This window comes from Chiloscyllium plagiosum, unplaced genomic scaffold (assembly GCF_037043375.1).
Source record: "Chiloscyllium plagiosum isolate Xiang-an unplaced genomic scaffold, Cpla_swu_hap1 HiC_scaffold_7, whole genome shotgun sequence".
Lineage (NCBI taxonomy): Eukaryota > Metazoa > Chordata > Chondrichthyes > Orectolobiformes > Hemiscylliidae > Chiloscyllium > Chiloscyllium plagiosum.
In genome coordinates, this window is record NW_028270145.1 from 83702790 (window position 1) to 83722355 (window position 19566).

General features: G+C 38.6%; 1 protein-coding gene across 1 annotated transcript in view; it reads right to left on the reverse strand.

The window, feature by feature from the left end:
- Window positions 1–3191: 3191 nt before the first annotated feature.
- LOC122551725 (low-density lipoprotein receptor-related protein 1-like) overlaps window positions 3192–19566 on the reverse strand; it is a 1910187-nt gene continuing 1893812 nt past the window's right edge. The window contains exons 89-90 of the mRNA XM_043694091.2: window positions 19410–19557; window positions 3192–17662 (exon numbers count right to left, since the gene is read on the reverse strand). Coding sequence (XP_043550026.2) covers window positions 17522–17662; window positions 19410–19557 — 289 coding nt within the window. The 3' untranslated portion in view covers window positions 3192–17521. The remainder of the gene's footprint in view (window positions 17663–19409; window positions 19558–19566) is intronic.

The window sequence follows — 19566 nt, forward strand, 5'->3', positions numbered from 1 at the left end:
AGATGGGGGAGATACTAAATGAGTATTTTGCATTAGTATTTACTGTGGAGAATGACATGGAAGATATAGAATGTAGGGAAATAGATGGTGACACCTTGAAAATGTCCATATTGCAGAGGATGAAGTGCTGGATGTCTTAAATGCATAAAAATGGATAAATCCCCAGGACCTGAGCAGGTGTACCCAAGAAATCTGTGGCAAGCTGGGGAAGTGATTGTTGGCCCTCTTAATGAGGTGTTTCTATCATCAATAGTCACTGGTGAGGTGCCGGAAGACTGGAGGTTGGCTAACGTGGTGCCAATGTTTAAGGAAAGCGGTAAGGACAAGCCAGGGAATTATAGACCAGTGACATTGTTGGTGGACAAGTTTTGGAGGGAATCCTGAGGGATAGGACTTACATGTATTTGGAAAGGCAAGGGCTGATTAGGGATAGTCAATATGGCTTTTTGCTTGGGAAATCTTGTCTCACTGACTTGAGCGAGTTTTTTGAAGAAGTACTGAAGAGGATTGATGAGGGCAGAGCGGTGGAGGTGATCTATCTGCACTTCAGTAAGATTTTCGACAAGTTTTCTCATGGCAGACTGGTTAGCAAGGTTAAATCTGATGGAATACAGGGAGAATTAGCCATTTGGATACAGAACTGGCTCGAAGGTAGAAACAGAGGGTGGTGGTGAAGGGTTGTCTTTCATACTGGCAGCCTGTGGCCAGTGCGAGAAAGTGAGGACTGCAGATGCTGGAGATCAGAGTTGAGAGTGTGTTGCTGGGAAAGTACAGTAGGTCAGGCAGCATCCGAGGAACAGGAGAATTGACATTTCAGGCATTCCTGATGAAAGACTTATGCCCAAAACTTTGATTCTCCTGGTCTTTGGATGCTGCCTGGACTGCTGTGCTTTCCCAGCAACACATTCTCCAGCCTGTGACCAGTGGTGTGCCACAAGGATCAGTGCTGGGTCCACTGCTTTTCGTCATTTATATAAATGATGTGGGTGTGAACATAGGAGGTGTAGTTAGTACGTTTGCAGATTACACCAAAATTGGAGGTGTAGTGGACAGCGAAAAAGATTACTTCAGAGTACAATGGGATCTTGATCAAATGGGCCAATGAGCTGAGGAGTGGTAGATGGAGTTTAATTTAGCTAAATGCGAGGTGCTGCATTTTGGGAAAGGCAAGTCAGAGCAGGACTTATACACTTAATGGTAAGGTCCTGGGGAATGTTGCTGAACAAAGAGACCTTGGAATGCAGGTGTATAGTTCCTTGAAAGTGGAGTCACAGGTAGACAGGATAGTGAAGAAGGCGTTTTGTATGCTTTCCTGTATTGGTCAGAGCATTGAGTAAAGGAGATGGGAGGTCATGTTGCTGCTGTAGTGGGCGTTGGTTAGGCCACGTTTGGAATATTGGGTGCAATTCTGGTCTCCCTCCTATCGTAACGATGTCATGAAACTTGAAAGGGTTCATAAAAGATTTACAAGGATGTTGCCAGGGTTGGAGGGTTTATGCTATAGGGAGATGTTAAATAGGTAAGGGCTGTTTTCCCTGGAGCATCAGAGGCTGAGTGGTGACCTTATAAAAGTTTATAAAATCAGGAGGAGCATAGATAGGGTAAGTAGACAAAATCTTTTCCCTGGGGTGTGAGAGTCCAAAACTAAAGGGCATTGGTTTAGGGTGAAAGGAAAAAAATATAAAGGGACATAAGGGCAACATATTCACGTAGAAGGTTGTGCATGTATGGAAGGAGCTGCCAGAGGAAGTGGTAGAGGCTGGTTCAATTACAACATTTAAAAGACATCTGGATGAGTATATGAATAGGAAGGGTTTAGAGGGATATGGCCAAGTACTGGCAAATGGGACTAGATTAGGTTCGGATATCTGGCCAGCATGGACGAGTTGGACCAAAGGGGCTTTTTCCGTGTTGTACTTCACTATGACTCTATGACTCCAAACGGATACACAAGAGTGTTGTTGGGCAATGATACCTTCAGACAAGATAGGAGTGCATCTTGGTGGATGAGATACCAAATGCCACTGTTGTGTGCTGGCTAGTGATAAAGCGAGCCATCCTCCCAGTCAGAACAGTGGTGCATACCATGAAGCAGCAAAATAAGAGAGAAACTTTTTTTTTGTATGAAAGCATAAAATACAATCTTTAGACATAAGCCTGGTGAATTCCAACTGTAATTTACTCCTCATCAAATCCTGCAATATCTGTGTTGAGTGCAATATGTAGGAGGGCAGTCTTCTGGGTCAAGGCATTAATATTTTAATTGGTTCCAAAGAAGCATCAATGGACTCGAAATGTTGACTCTTGTTTGCTCTCCATTGATGCTGCCAGATCTACTGAATTTCTCCAGCAATTTTTGTTTTTGTTTCAGATTTTCAGCATCTGCAATTCCTTGTTGCATTGTAACATTTTAATTATCTTGGTCTGTATTGTCACCTGTATTTGTCTGATTTGCTTGAACTATAACAATGTACAAACATAATCAGCTCATAGCCAATGCCCTGATTGTCTCAAATTCAGTGCATTGTCCAAGATTATTAGACATTTTCTACATAGTATAAAAGACATATAAGATAATCAGTGGTTAGATAAGTTGGATAGTGAAAACCTTTTTCCTCAGATGATGATGGCTAGCATAAGGGGACATAGCTTTAAATTGTGGGATGATAGGTGTAGGACAGATGTCAGAGGTAATTTCTTTACTCAGAGAGTAGTAGAGGTGTGAAATGTTCTGCCTGCAACAGTAGTATACTCGCCAACTTTAAGGGCATTTAAATGGACATTGGATAGGCATATGGATGAGAATGGAATAGTGTCAGTTAGATGGGCTTCAGAATGATTCCTCTGGTCAGCGCAACATCAAGGGCCAAAAGGCCTGTACTGCACTGTAATGTTCTATGTTCTACAGTAACATTGATTTATAATGACTTTCTGCTTTTTTTTCATAAATTTGGTAAATATGGTGGAGGGTGGCTGAGTTTATGGAGTAGGTGGGGCTGGAGACAACAGAAATTGAGCAAGCATTTGAATGCATGGTCTCAACAACATGATTTGAATTGTTCACCTCCAGTGCTGCTGAGAAAGCAGTTCAAGAAATACAGAGGTTAGTGAAATCGTATTTTTCATTATAGTCATTATTATCTCCTATAGTCCACCTGGCTACAAGAAAATGACAAAAACAGCCAGACTTTTATTATTTTATTTAAACACACCAATATCAATAAAATGCAATTTCAAAGTGACCTGACATTTTATATTAAAAAACACTTCCAAGCAAAGCAGCTGTGAAATTCAATCCGAAATAATATTTGTTCAACTTTAGGCTTATCAAATCTTGATAATAATACCAGAAAAGAAACAGAAGCTCATCAACAGTTTTACAAAATCCGACTCAGTTTATACTGTGAACAACTGTTTGAGTTGAACTCTGGTGAATTGCATAAATTAGATACAATTAACAAAAGCATCAATGCTGTCAAATTAAGAAAATAGAGGTACTGTACATGCAGACGTAATGGAAAAACCTATAAAAGTCATCTACTGCTTCTATTATTTTAGTAAACTTTTGCTTATTTGAAAAGATTTAAAGACAGATTTTGTTCAGTAGCAAACACGTATTATATAAGTTGTGATATTAAATATATCTCAGGTACAAAGCATTATAGCAAAACAAAACAAACAAAAGCCCTTATTTTCAGTAAGAATTTAAACACAATTTTAATTTTTGTGCCTTCGGTATGATAAAAGTGTTGATCATTAAATGAAGTAAATTCCATTTGGTGTAAAATGAAGAGGTTATATACTGTATCAAATTTTAAGCCATAATCCATTAGTTACATGTTGGCATTATAGCGGACATCTTTTCCACATGATTAATGTATCAATCCCGCGATTTGCTCATATAACTTCTGATATCTATTATTACTTCTGCAAATGCCTGGAACAATGCTTAATAGTAATCTGTCAAACACTTGACACAAAATTCAATTTTGAATGATGTGCGGACTGGCTTGGTTTGGAAATTCATTTAATTGGAAATGAACAGTATTCATCAAAGTTGAATCGAACTTCTAAAATCATTACCTTATATGTAACAGAAATGATTAGGAAAGCATAGATTGGTCATGGAGTAAAATCTTCCTTGCTTTAATATAATTACTATATGTCTGTTGATCTCTCAGCAAACGTGGAAATAGAAGGACAGGTTTGAAAGTGCTATTAACTGTAAATTCCAGTCATGTCGGTGTTGAAGTACATTAGCTCAAAGCAAAGTGCTCAGAAGAAATTGGCTTTAAAGAAAAATCTAAGCACAATAAGTTTCTAATAAATGCTTTCCTCTCTTCTCATTCTCATATATAGGGACCGGATTTTATAGTCCCCCACCAGTGTTCCTAAAGGTAGTAGAGAGCTTGTAAAATAAACCATCTGAGTGCCTATCACCATCCTATCCAATCTAAACCTGTTCACAACATTACAGTGTGGAAAAGGTCAATGCAGGGCTTCATTTCATCTCTGTTGTTAAATTACCTGCAGCAGATTATGGCAAAGATAGCAGTTTTCATTGAGTAGGTTGCTGTAGGTAGGAAGGGAGTTAACTCCTTTGGGCTGTAATCTGTGCCCATTAGAGGCATCCTCTGGAGATAATACTCCCTTGAAGTCACACTGGGGATGGCAGGCTGGTCTGTCCAATATCTCTGGACTTCCAGGATTCATGAGAACACCTCAGGGATTGTTTATTGTCTCAGCAGTGGTCATTGCTCAATTCTGATGCTGTTGGTGCTCTTGAGATGTCAGCAGCTTTCTTGGGTGAAATTTCATCACAAATTGAAACTAGGAGCAGAATGACGTCATTCAGGCCTTTGAACCTGTGCTAGCACTCAGTATGATCATGGTTGATTCTCTATCTCAATACCATATTTTCTCAATACCATTTTCTCCCCATACTCCTCAATACCTTTAAAATTAAAAAGAACTACTGAATATACTCAATGACTTGGTTCTCACAGCCATCTGTGGCAGAGAATTCTACACTGTTTCCTCATTTCAGTCCAAAGTGACCTATTGCATATTCTGAGACCATGACCCTTGGTTCTGGACTGCCCAACCAGGGAAAACATCTTTTCTGCATTTAATCTGTCTATTCCTGTCAGAACTTTATATCCTTTCTTAGGTAGGGAGACCAAAAGTGCATGTAATTCTCCAGATGTGGTCTCTTTCAGGCCCTATATAACTGCAGATGGTAGCTGGGGTGGCAAAACCCGACTCTAAAACTAGTGATGCAGTCCCCATATCACAGTAGGGGAGCTGGGGTTTCTGATGTCTGGCTAATGATAGACATTTCTGTGGGGACTGGGGGGTAGTGAAGACATAGCCAACATAAAATCCAACCACAGAGTCACCCAATTACAAGAATAAAGTGTCCAACCTGATTAACACTAAATGGCTATAATTAAGTTATGCTGTAAATGCATTTAAATCAATCCTTTGGAAGACAAATCTATATTCATTTTGTCAGTCACACTTTAAGGTTCCAGATAACAAAGGTAACAATGCTGATGACCTGGGAAATTATTTCTATTGAACATATTTTATTAAATCCAAATATCTGTGAGCCAGTTGGCTGCTTCCTCCTTCTCGCTTTACAATCAATCAAAACCCAAGTTGTTTGTAGTGACGTTTAATTTGTTCAAAATGTTGCTGTACTGCCTGCAGATTTTGGGCACTCCATCATTTGAAGCCATGGAAGGAAGAACCATTAAACTATATATTGAAAATGAGAAGTTATAAGTTTATAATAAGACTTTCTTGTAGCTGGGTATCCCCTTGTTAAATAATGCAGGGTGAAGTTAGTTACACACATTTCTAACATGCCATATGTTGCTCGTAATGGCTGGAATCTTGTCAGTTGCACCTTTGGATGCTTAGAAGTGGGCATGGGGTTGCATTGGAGTGCTAAAGGTTTAGAAAATCTTACACGTTAGCAGCTGCTCAATCTATTCCAGACCTCAAGAAATCTGGCCAGAGGCCAGAGGTGCAGAGAGATCGGGAGAGACCGGGATCAAATATGGTACTCACCCAGGAGAAGCAAGTCAGTATTAGGAGCAACTCTGTGAACATTTAAGAATTAGGAGCAACTCTGTGAACATTTAAGAATTCTGTAGGTGACTGTTAGTGGAGAGAGAAGGGAAAGAGCAGCAAGGTTTCCTTTAATTCCCCTCCGCATCCTGAGCCATGGGTACTGGGGACCTATATCTGTGGCTATGAGAAGTTCCACGGACAGATAGATGGGACAACCACCAATTCTTCCTGTTTGTCAGCATTTCCAGTGTGTTGGGAAAGGGTTGCTAGCTACCCATTGTGTGTGGTAGAAGTTATTTCAAATGGGTAATGAATGACTGCAGCCCTGCTTAGGCTCTCCAGCTCCAATAATGTGGCTTCTGAAGTCAAGTTATGAATCAAATGAGCTTTGTGGACAGGCTGAAAGTTTATGGTTGCTGCTCACATGCGCAACACCTTCATTATTTCAATCACTGCTGCAAATAGTAAAAGGAACAATAATCATACTTGTGTGGCTACACCAGGCATATTATCATTCCATCATTATACGTTTGTCAAAAGTGGGATTCATTTAGCTGGAACAGATGGCCCTGGAGATCTAATGGAAAATTTAAAACAATATGTTTCAGGCTTTAAGATGGTAAGCAGTAAGATATAAGTTATGTTGTTATATAAAAAAAGATTTGACGGATGTCATTTGAATTGAGAAGTTACAGATATTGAAAAAAAAACTTTTGTGGTTGAGGTCAGTTTTCTCTGGACAAGAGCAGTCTAAGAGGTGACCTGATAATGGTCTTTAGAACAGTGAATGGATTCAACAAGGTAAATATATAGATACTTCCATTTGCAGACGATCCTAGAACTAGCAGCCATTACGTCATACAGCATGGATACAGACTCTTCAGTCCAACCAGTCCACATTTACCATGTTCCCAAATTAAATTTGTCCAACCTACCAGCATTTGGCCCATATCCCTTCAAATCTTTCCATTTACTTATCCAAATATCTTTTAAATGTTGTAACTATACCTGCACCCACCTCTTCCTCTGGTGGCACATACTAACATTCTCTGTAAAAAAAGAGCTATCCCTCAAGTTCTTTTTAAATCTTTCTCCTCTCACCTTAAAAATATGCCCTCAGTTTTGAACTCATGCACCCTTGGAAAAAGATCTTTGCTTGGGGTGGCACTTTGGCTCACTGATTAGCACTGCTGACTCATATCACCAGGGGCCTGGTTTCAATTCCAACTTTGGGTAACTGTCTGTGTGGACTTTGCACATTCTGCCTGTGTCTGTGTGGGTTTTTTCTGGTACTCTGGTTTCCTCCCATAGTCCAAAATTGTGCAGATTAAGTGGATGTGCCCTGCTAAAATTGTCTGTAGTGTCCAGGAACATGCAGGCTAGGTGGGCTAGCCATGGAAAATGCAGGGTTATGGCAGGGGATGGTAGTAGCTCTGGCTGGGATGGTCTCTGGACTTGATGGGCCGAATGACCTGCTTCCATACTGCAGGGATTCTATGATTTACCTTTATAAAATCATGTCCCTCATGATTTTATAAACCGCTGTAAGGTCACCCTTCAAAATCCTACCCTCCAGTAAAAAAAGGGCCCAGCTGATACTTATAACTTAAACCTTCCATTCCTAGCAATATTCTGCTAAATCTTTCTGACCCCTCTCCAGTTTAATAATATCCTTCCTATAACAGAGCAACCAGAACTGTGCACAGTATTCCAACATCTTGCACAACTGTAACATGATGACCCAACTCTGAAATTCAAAGTTCTCAGCAATGAACGCAAGCCTGCTAAATACCTTCTTAACCATCCTGTGTATCTTTGATGTCAATTTGAAAGAATTATACACCTGAACTCCCAGATCACTCTGTCCTACAACACAACCCATAGTGTGGCCATTAATTATATAAGTCATGCCCTTGCTTGTTTAACTACAATGCAATACCTCATATTTTTCCAAATGCCACTCTTCAGCCTATTGAAACAATTGATCAAGATCTCTTTGTAATCTTCGATAACCTTCTTCACTGTTCACTACACTACCAGTTTTGGTGTCATCTGCATACTTACTAACCATGCCTCCGATATTCTCAACCAAATCATTTATACAACTGACAAACAAAAGTGGACCCAGTTCCGGTCCCTAACAAAAATATTCTAGTTAGCTTAGGTTAGAAGATAATCTCAGATGGTGATGCAAGTGAGCAATATCATATTGGCTACTTACTATACACAGCACACGATTTTCAGTTCCATTGATGTCAACGCTATTCAAATTAGGCAAGCCTTATAATGGGCAATGTATATTATACTCTCCACTGTAACCCCAGCCAGAGGCAAATGTCTATCCGAGCAAGTTCAATGGGGAATTCAGGAGAAACCTCTTTACCTGAAATGTGGGAGCAATATGAAACACTCTTAATGAGTATTTGAGAAAGATAGAAAGCATGCTTTAAGACAAATTAAGATAATTATATTAGAGAAAAGGAATAGGTTACACTGATATGCTTGGGTGATGATGGGCAGTAGGGGATTCATGTGAATCGTAAAGAGCAGCATAAAGCAGTTGGACTACACAACTTATTTCAGAGCTGTCTGTTCAATATAACCTGATGGTTGGAAAAGTATTCCCATAGATGGAAGATTATCAGTAGAAGACAAATGTAGAATTTGGAAGAATTCTTCTCATTTCAATTATGGATGTCAATTGGGGAAATTGTGTCTGCTCTCCTTGGAACAAAGAATAGTGAGAGGGGGATCTTGGTGAAGGATTCAAATTCATGAAGGGTTGGACAAACAGGTAGAAAATGCTCACACTCGTGAGAGGATTAAGAATGAGAGGACACAGATTTAAAGTCATTAGTAAAAGAAGCAAAAGGAGTATTAGGATAAGCTTGCCTAAGTAGTGAGTGTGAGGATCAGGAATGCACTGCATGAGGATATGATTGAGAAGGAGATATTCAAAAGGAATCAAATGGAAAGTTGAAAGAAAGAATGTTATAATGTCTATTTGCCTCAGATATAATGGGTAAAAACAAGAACTGCAGATGCTGGATATAATGGGCCAAATAGCCTCTTTCTATGCTACAACAATTCTGTGATTCCATGTAGATAGTTATCAGAACACAAAATTCTTGGCCACAAATTGTTACTGAAGCAGAGACTCAAGACCTTTGATGGTTGAATGGTTCATTCTGCACTACAATTTCTATGCTTCCAACACTTTGCAATTGTATTTTATTTTGCAATATTGCTTATTAAGTTCCTTAATGTAACAGCCTTTCTTCTGGATCCATATGTTCAATTTTTCGAATGTTCATCATTTGTTCATAATATATAAGTCATTGTTGAATCTTTCTTGGTACTTGTCACTTGTTCTCCAGCAATATTCCAAACTCTTGTATTTCCCTCTCAAATTATCATTTGTAAAGTTGAAACATGATTGGGAAATAGTGAGGTGGTGAGGGAATCAGATGGGATGAAAGATAAATGTGGTGGTCAGAGTGCAATTGGAAGCTCAACTGACTTATCAAGAAGATTAGATACTAGGATGAAAGGTAGATGAGCCCCAGGGAAAGCCACACACTGCTGAAAAACAAGGAATGCAGAAACATTGGAAAGATTAGTCTATGTGAAAAATTATCTTTCAAAGGTCAGCTATATACGCATAAGTGCACAGGTTTTTTACAATCCACAAACAAAGCAAAACTGTCTTGTTTCACAAAAGTAGCTACTTTTCCAGAAGTACTTCATTGACTGTAAAGCTCTTGGAGCTATCTAGTCATCATAGAAATGCTATATAAATATAAATCTTTCTTTGAATCTGTCAAAATGACTGAGTAACAAAACTAAATGTTCAATGGTGATTGGGTACAATGAATTTAATGCTTTAATTTATTATGCTGTTTATTTTTTACTGTACTGCCAATGGCTACAAAGAAATGTCCAACAGGAGAATATTGAACTATTTAGATTTGGCAAACAGTGTCAGTGATGGGAAGTGCTGAAAATTACTAATGATAATGAATAATTACTGTCAGAAGTAACCTGCTTGAGTTCACCTAGAGTATAAAAAAGATGAACTTTGAATCTGCATATACATTATGAATCACTGAAGCATGCAATGATCTATGCAAATATTCTTTCCCATTTGCTGACATTGTATCTTGGTTAATTATTGCAATAGCCTTCTTAAAATCTTGACAAATAAGCAAACTGTTTGTTCTCCGACCACATTACTCAGAAAGATTGCAGGTCAAAGTGATCCAATATCCTTGTGTTTTCTCTCAATATACTAGAACCAATTAATCTTGTCAATCTTGTCAAGAGAAAGATGGACAACATATATAATATTAAAATTAGTGTATTTAATCAAAAGCTGTAATGTTTCTGGCAGGAATACCTGGCTGATAGCATGAATATGTATGGAGACAGACCGACGAGAGGAGAGGCCATATTGGATGTGGTGCTCGGCAACAAACTAGGACAGGTGTCAGATCTCGCGTGGGAGAGCTCTCCGGTGAAAGTGATCACAACTGCCTCACATTTAGCATAATCTCGGAGAGGGAAAGGAGCAGTTACCGAGGGAAGATATTTATTTGGGGAAAAGGAAATTATGACGCTATCAGACAGGAGTTGGGAAGTACAGACTGGGAGCAATTGTTCCACAGAAAGGGCACAGCAGACATATGGAGACTATTTAAGGAGCAATTGTTGCGAGTGATGCACGAATTTGTTTCTCTGAGACAGGTAAGAAGTAAGATTAAGGAACCTTGGATGATGAGAACAGAAAAACTTTTCATTAAAAGGAAGAAGGCAGCTTATGTAAGGTGGAGGAAGCAAGGATCTGGCAAAGCTTTAGAGGATTACAGGCTTGCTAGAAAGGAGCTCAGAAATGCACGAGAAAGGCTTGGCAAGAAGGATTATGGAGAACCCAAAGGCATTTTGCTCATACATGAGGAATACGAGAATGATCAGGGAGAAGGTAGGGCTGATCAGGGATAACGGAGGGAACTTGTGCGTGGAGTCAGAGCAGATAGGGGAAGCCCTAAATGAGTTTTTTGCTTCGGTTTTCACCAAGGAAAAGGAACTTGTTGAAAATGAAAACTTAGAGGAGCCGGGATACAGTCTTGTCCAGATCAAGATTGATGAAGTTATGTGCTAAAAATTTTGGAAAACATTAAGATTGATAAGTCCCCAGGGCCAGAACAGATTTATCCTAGGCTGCTCCGGGAAGCAAGAAAGGAGTTTGCTAAGCCGTTGGCGAGGATATTTGCCTCCTCACTCTCCACGGGAGTCGTACCGGAGGATGGAAGGACGTGAATGTTGTTCCTCTTTTCAAGAAGGGTAATAGGGAAATCCCTGGCAATTACAGACCAGTCAGTCTTACGTCTGTGGTCAGCAAAGTTTTAGAAAGAATTCTGAGGGATAGGATTTATGACTATTTGGCAACGCATAGAGTGATTAAAGGCAGTTAGCATGGCTTTATGAGGGGCAGGTCATGCCTCACAAATCTTATTGAGTTCTTTGAGGAGGTGTCAAGAAGGTTGACAACGGTCGAGCAGTATATGTGGTGTATATGGACTTCAGCAAGGCATTTGAGAGGGTTCCCCATGGTAGGCTCATTCATAAAGTCAGGAAGTATGGGATACAGTGAGATTTGGCTGTCTGGATTCAGAATTGGCTGGCTGACAGAAGGCAGAGAGTGGTTGTAGATGGAAAGTATTCTGCCTGGAGGTCAGTGTTGAGTGGGGTCCCGCAGGGTTCTGTTCTTGGACCTCCGCTCTTTGTAGTTTTTATAAATGACTTGGATGAAGAGGTTGAGGGGTGGGTTAATAAATTTGCAGATGACACAAAGGTTGGAGATGTCATCGATAGTATAGAGGGCTACTGCAGGTTGCAGCACGACATAGACAGGATGCAGAGCTGGGCTGAGAAATGGCAGATGGAGTTCAAACTGGATAAATGTGAAGTGATGCATTTTGGAAGGTCGAACTTGAATTCTGAATATAGGATTAAAGACAGGATTTTTGGCAGTGTGGAGGAACAGAGGGATCTGGGTGTGCAAGTACATAGATCCCTTAAAGTTGCCACCCAAGTGGCTAGGGTTGTTAAGAAAGCATATGGCGTTTTGGCTTACATTAATAGGGGGATCGAGTTTAAAAGCCGCGAGGTTTTGCTGCAGCTCTACAAGTCCCAGGTGAGACCACACTGGGAATATTGTGTCCAGTTCTGGTCATCCTACTATAGGAAACATACAGAGGCTTTGGAGAGGGTGCAAAGAAGGTTTACCAGGATGCCGCCTGGACTGGAGGGCTTCCCTTATGAAGAAAGGTTGAATAGCCTTGGACTTTTCTCTCTGGAGAGAAGGAGGAAGAGAGGAGACCTTATCAAGGTGTACAAAACAATGAGTGGTATCGATAGAGACAATAGCCAGAGACTTTTCCCCAGGGCAGATATTAGGAGGAAGGTATAAAGGAGATGTCAGATGTAGGTTCTTTACGCAGAGAGTTGCGAAATCATGGAATGCATTGCCAGCGGTGGTAGTGGAAGCAGAGTCATTAGGGATATTTAAGCGACTGCTGGACATGCACATGGATAGCAGTGAATTGAGAGGTGCGTAGGTTACGTTACTACATTTCACATTAGGATTAAACCTCGGCACAACATTGTGGGCCAAAGGGCATGTTCTGTGCTATACCTTTCTATGTTCTATGTTCTATAAGTGAACTGTGTTAAGTGACAACTGCAATTTGAAGCCTTGGGATAGGTACTGTTTCTTCTGCAATGCTTTAACTATGATTAAGGCACTAAAGAGGCAGGAAAATTTTGTAACTGCTGGGAAAACTGGAAAGGTCAGGAAAAGCAAAGGTTTTGCCAAATTTCATAGAATGTATTTTTTTTTCTGTTCCAAGCTAATAAACAGACAGATTGAAATGCTGACCTTCAGTAAGATGTTCGAGACATGGGGGTAAATGGCTACTGCTGGGGCCTGAAGATGCAGAAGTGCAGAAGGCAGATATAACTGGTTGACCTGAGATCATTGTTGGGGAGTTGCATCATGGGATTGTAGAGGTCAACTACTGTTCATGGGAGCGGGTGTTGGCTGGTCATGAGACAAAAAGTGGTAGACTGTATGTTAGCGATCTATAACTGAGGAATGCCATTAAACCACAGGGTGAGAAATATGAAGATTGTGGAAAGGGAAGCAGAATATGTCAGGTTAGCTCGATGGCCAAGGCGAAGTACCCTGCTCATCCATTCCCATAACTGAACATCAAAGCTATTTTCCAGCTTGTTCCCAGGGGGTTAAATTTCTCCTCTCAATGTTTGAGATAGTAAAGGCACAGTAACATCAAATTGAACAAAACCAGAAGACACAATTGGAAATATCTAAATCTTACATGAAGTAAGCAAACTGGCATAGTTTCACAATTTGGGCAAATTATTTAAAACATCATAGTGGTTGTGGTAACAAATGAAATGGGAAAGGTTTGGAAGGATATGGGTCAAGCACAGCTAAATGGCAATAGTTTAGTTTGGGAACATGGCCGCCGTGGACTGGTTAGACTGGCGGGTTGTTTCCGTGCTGTATGACTCTATAACAACATATGGTGAGAGTTACAGCATTTTAGGGATAGAAGGAAGTCAATGTATTCTGCTGGAAGGAAGGTCAAAAGTGGGTTATAAACATGTTTATAACAGTCCTTGGATTATTGTTAACATAAGAATGTTGGTATGATAAGCTTTTCATTACACATGGTCCTAGACATCTGGATACTTTGAGTTGGAAAACATGGATCTGTTCCTTGCACTGTGACAAGCATGGAAAACTGAAGCACTTTCAAAAGTAGGAATAATATTAAAGAAGTATAAATGCTTTAACATTTTTTGAAGGAAAAAGTAACATAAAGGGTACTAATTGGCATTAATGTTTTCCAGATCTCAGATGTGTGAAGAGAGTAATAACAATGCTGTCATAATTTTTTGTAAAGGGTGGTCCCATTTGGTTAAAAAATACATTTTAACAATAATTAAGTATGGAATCTCCTGGGCAATGTTGCTTACCTTGTTCTATCCCATAGAACTTTCCAAATCACCAAAAAGCACCAGGCTGATGCAATGTTTGAATCTACATTATAACTATGCTACTAAATACTATAAAAAAATCAACTACTTTACCAGATTTTAATTTCTATTATGTTTTACAGCACAGACAGAATTTGTAAGTCAATTTTCACAAATAATACCTCTTACTGCTGAAACATGCATCGTACCAACTAAAATTTTCATATATTCAGAAACTTTGGCAAGATTTTCTTCCTCAGCAAACCTTTGGTCATTACAATTTTTTTTAAATCCTGAAGATCAAAGTAAAATATTCAGCACTCTTTATCAGCATTGTAATTATTGTCAGGTCCAACTCGTCAGCCAACATTACAAGTGTTAAGATCGAGCCTAAAAATACTATTATTAATTAACTAATTTTTAGCATCAGCAAATATTGCAAAATTCACGCTCTCATTCAGCAACATGATGTTCCCCTTAAAATCAAGAATTGTTCCTGTACATTGTATTTGTTCATCTTGTTTGAATGCACCTGAAGTTCCAGTGCTCCTTACATTTTATGAATTTTTTAAAATTTATTTTGAATCATTGAATCAGATGAAGACAACAGTAACAGGGAACATGGTGCTGGTCTCAAGCAGGCTAGCAAAGGTCAACATTGCTAAATGCCATGGGTTATATGTTTAGAAAGCTGCATGGACCCACAGGTCCATTCTGCCATTCATAAGGTTATGACCGATCATCAATGTCAACTTTATTTCCCTACATTATCTTGATTAAGTTAGGGTGCATAGGTGTTGATTCAGATTTCTTAGTAAACACAATAAATTCCATCTGGAAAAAAATACAAACTCTAATTTAACTCGAATCTGAACACATTCAATGGTCACTAAGAGTGATTAGTGTTGACAACCTTAGAAGACTGTTAAAAACTGAGATACATTTAACTTCCTGTCCCAGTATTATTTTTATCCCGAGGGGAAAAAAGCTCAGGATTACTGAAACAACTGTAAGGTAAAATTGTACTTTGTAATATTAGTTATTGGATATTTGAGTAAGTTTCCGATCTGATACTTTTTTTCACATTACAGAGCAGTACAGGTTCTTCAGCCCTCTATGTTGCGCTGACCTGTGAAACCAATCTGAAGCCCATCTAACCTACACAATTCCATTTTCATCCATATGACTATCCAATGACCATTTAACGCCCTTTAACAATCACTAATCCATACAACATAACCAGGTTGATAATGTCTCTGCTAAAATAGTGAAGCAAGGAATATCATGGCTCAAAAATTGCTATCAAAATGGTGAGACTAATTTTGCTCATTATTACGCATACACACATCTCACAGCAAATTTAGTTGAAGATGTTGCAAATCCAAAGATTGGTACTGGATTTGCTTTTCTATTATTTCACAGGATTTGTTTTTCTATTATTTCACAATTGGTCAGCATTTGTTGCCTATTGCCCTGGAGAAAGAAGTGGTGAGATGCTTTCTTGAAATTCTACAGTCCATGTGCTGTGGGTACCCTCACAGTGCTGTTAAGAAGGGAGTTCCAGAATTTTCAACCAAAGATTTTGAAGGCTCAGTGATATACGTCCAAGTCAGGACAATGTATACCTTGGAGGGGAACTTGCAGGTGGTGTTCCATCCCCTGTTGTCTGTGTGAAAACAGCATTTTGAAGTGTAGCAATACATTCATTGACACCTAGCACTGTGAAGTTTCTGTATTTGTGTGGATATTAAGTGATCATATCTTAAAAGAGTAAGTAACTTCAAGACTGCATTACTATTTAAACAACATGATTACTCGTATTAATTACTAGTAGTTGACCTTTCTTGCACTGAAAATTGGAAATGTGGAATCTGATTCTGTAATGATTGGAATGAGAGCCAGTTGGATCTTATTGATTGAGAGTTCCTTGATTGGGGTTGTTAACATAGACCAATCATGGAGCCCAGGCTGACAGATATAAACAGGAGATTCAGACAATCTCTTCATTCTAATGACTGGCTCTGAGCAAGCTAGTCAGAGTCCTTGTACTGTGCACATGTAAATAAACTAGCTAGAATTAGATTTATTGTCATGTGTACTCAAGTACAGAAGTACTAGAGTACAGTGAAAAGTTTACAATGTTACCCCTCACGGCCACATCTTAGGTATAAAGTACTTAGGTACAAATCTTAGATCCAAATAAAAAAGTGGCTTGCTGATGGGACATCTGCCTCCTTGGAGTTATTTCAAATTCCTTCATGCTTTAATCATCATTTGAGATTTTTAAAAATATACATGTTTCACTTTTTGATTATGTACTCTAAATTTTTTCCCCTTCTCTTTAATTACCATTCAAACATAATATTCCTCCTCAATCGTTGTTCTGTTAAGTTTGCAGTACTATAATCTGATTAGCTAAGGAGATATATAGTTTCTTGTCCTGCTCACCCAGATCCAAGAGTTCTGCTGAGGGCCCAGTACCATTTCTACCTCACTATTTCTTTATAAAATATATCCAACACTAAATTTAACAGAGACTATTTAATTGTCCACACAATTTGTTGGCCTATCACACCAATTTTTGGGTCTGAATGTCAGTTAACAATTTTGAAAGTTAACATGTTCTTTTCTAATAGCAGGAATTCACAGGATCAGTTTAGACATTTGATTAGAATATGCAACATTTTATTTCCTCAAACCAAGCCAGGTATAGTAGAAACATATCAAAATCTCCTTATCTTCTACACCAACAAATTTAAATGCAACCCATCAAGCAATAGACTATTGTTTTAAAATAAAAACAATGACAAGCTAAATAAGAACCAAACCAGCAGTTCAGTCAGACCCTGAAATTTGATGTTTGATCTAAGTTTCAGTAGGCTATTTATTGGTTAATTATTGAAGAAATGACCACAGTAATTCCAAAACTGTTTCAAATGAGGACTTTTTTTCCCCCAAAACAACGGGTATCAAAACCAGTCATGGAAAAATCAACAGGGTCAAAAAAATATTTATAATAGTCAGAATTATTCATTAGTCGAAATTTTTGCAGCAGAGATTGTCAAATGTGCCGTACTTCTACCAAAAACAGAACTTGTACAAAAGTAAAGAAAAATGACTAATGTGATTTTTCCAAGTACAGGATCAATACACTGGGAGATGCAATCAGCAGCTTTGTTTTACGTTGTTTAGTGCAGGTGGCTTTCCCGGTCCACTAAACAGAAATGTTGGACTAAGGGTCAGTCAAGAATCTTCAGCGCAAAAACACACATAGTGCTGATGCAAAAAAATATAATCAGAACACTGTCATTACATAGAAAAATTAATCCTTTCTTTATACATTTATACAGTGTTTAAAAAAGATACAAGACTAAAGGGTTATCTAAGCAACAGTCTCCCGCAGGCCATCTGCTAATTTCTTTGGAAGAAGTTCTTTCTTTTCCTCTGTGCTCACTAAGGAATTCCGGCAGTTTGACGCATCCAAATACAGTTTTGCATAAACAGGATTTGAGTAATTTGTCGGCTGCCGTAAAAAGAAAGGGCAGATGTCATATTATTGAATTTTGAATGTCACTCGATCCTTAGAACACTGAAAATGAGATTTTGAGTATACAAAACTTAAAAGATAATATTAATTTAGCATTAGTTCTAGGTACAAAAGGACACTATTATATATATTATTCATTAAAATTGAAATATGCATGCTGCAGCAACAGCAGCTCAAGATCTGCAGTATGATGGTTTTGGAATCAATTTAATATTGTGCTTATGACTTTGAATTTACATCAATCTTTCATGAGATTTTGGTATCTCTGTTCTCAGTTATTTTCAAACCCATTAACTGCTGTGACTGTCATTGCTGGAAGAAGTAGATTGACTTTACATTAATGTTGCAGTGTGTGCACTTTATAACTTAGGGTGGCAATAGAGATTAATTGAAATTATTGCCAACTAAGATAAACAAAAGTATTCTCCATTGAATATCACTACATGTTACCTGGTATAATATCCATTAAGTAGAATTGCTGACCTCACTCTTGTATACAGGTGCCTTGCAGAAAAAAAAATTGACTCATGGTAAGAATAAGTATGTATTCTAGAAGTTTCCAAATAGATATTTCTCATCTTCTCAAGAGACAGGAGATACCATATTCTCCATAAGTATTCCATCAATTATACTCCAATTTAAGTCCAAGCGTTGCCAATTTTCTGCATGTTACAATTCTTTGCCAATGGCAAAGAATTAAACTTTGCTCAAAACACCTACAATGAGTACTGATATTCTGAGTAGCCGTTTGATTTTCAATTTTAATGTCAACAAAAATCGAAGGAATGCGTTTCCTTATGCATAGACCAAGCTAATATACATTTTTTCTGAGTATATATAACAAATGTTAAACATATTCAATACAGACAGTGATGAGGGTTTGTTGGAGAGATGGTATTGGAGAAAGGTGAAATCAGTATTTAAATAATGAATCAAAAACCCAGACATTGATTGTTGAAAACATTATACAACAGATCAAAATAAGATTTCAAAGTGAATCTGCATCTATTGTGAATTATAATAAAAATGATTTGTTCATTGCATGTACATCAATGGCTAGGTTACCATTTATTGTTCATCCCTAATTGCTTGAGAAGATAGTGGTAAGCTGCCTTCTTGAACTGCTGCAGTACTTGGGGTTAGAGGTAATCCCCCAGTGTTATTGGGACTCTAACCCGTAAAGAGCTTTCTCTCTGATTCCAAATGACTCCAGTTAGGTTAGTTTTATGAGTTTACAGATTTACTTCATCTTAGTTAAGGTTCTATTATGGTCATTAATATTTATAAATCACTGGTTTACAGGAAATATTATGATTAAACAATACGTCTGGTAGATAAAGGAAATGATACAAAACAAGGACATTTATCTGTATTGAAACAGTGACAACACTGCACAATTTTTATCATCTCTGCTTCTAATTGCATGCAGACCATAAGCAAAATGGGTCAAGATTAGAGTGGTACTGGAAATGCACAGCAGGTCAGGCAGCATCCGAGGAGCAGGAAAATCAATGTTTCGGGCAGGAACCCTTAATCAGGAATCCGGATGAAGGGCTCCTGCCCGAACCATCAGTTTTCCTGCTCCTCGGATGCTGCCTGACCTGCTGTGCATTTCCAGCACCACTCTAATCTTGACTCTAATCTCCAGCATCTGCAGTCCTCACTTTTGCCAGAAGCAAAATGGCGCTTCGTTCTCACTGTTATGCTGCTAGGATACACATACCTTTTCTGGATCTAATGTAAAATCTGGATCCAGCAAACCTCCGGAATTTTCATGACTGCGATCAACTTCATACATGTTGTATGTTGGATTTCCAATTTCCACATTCATGCCTCCATTCGTCAGTGGATGCCTTCGTACAATTTTTACACTAATGGGA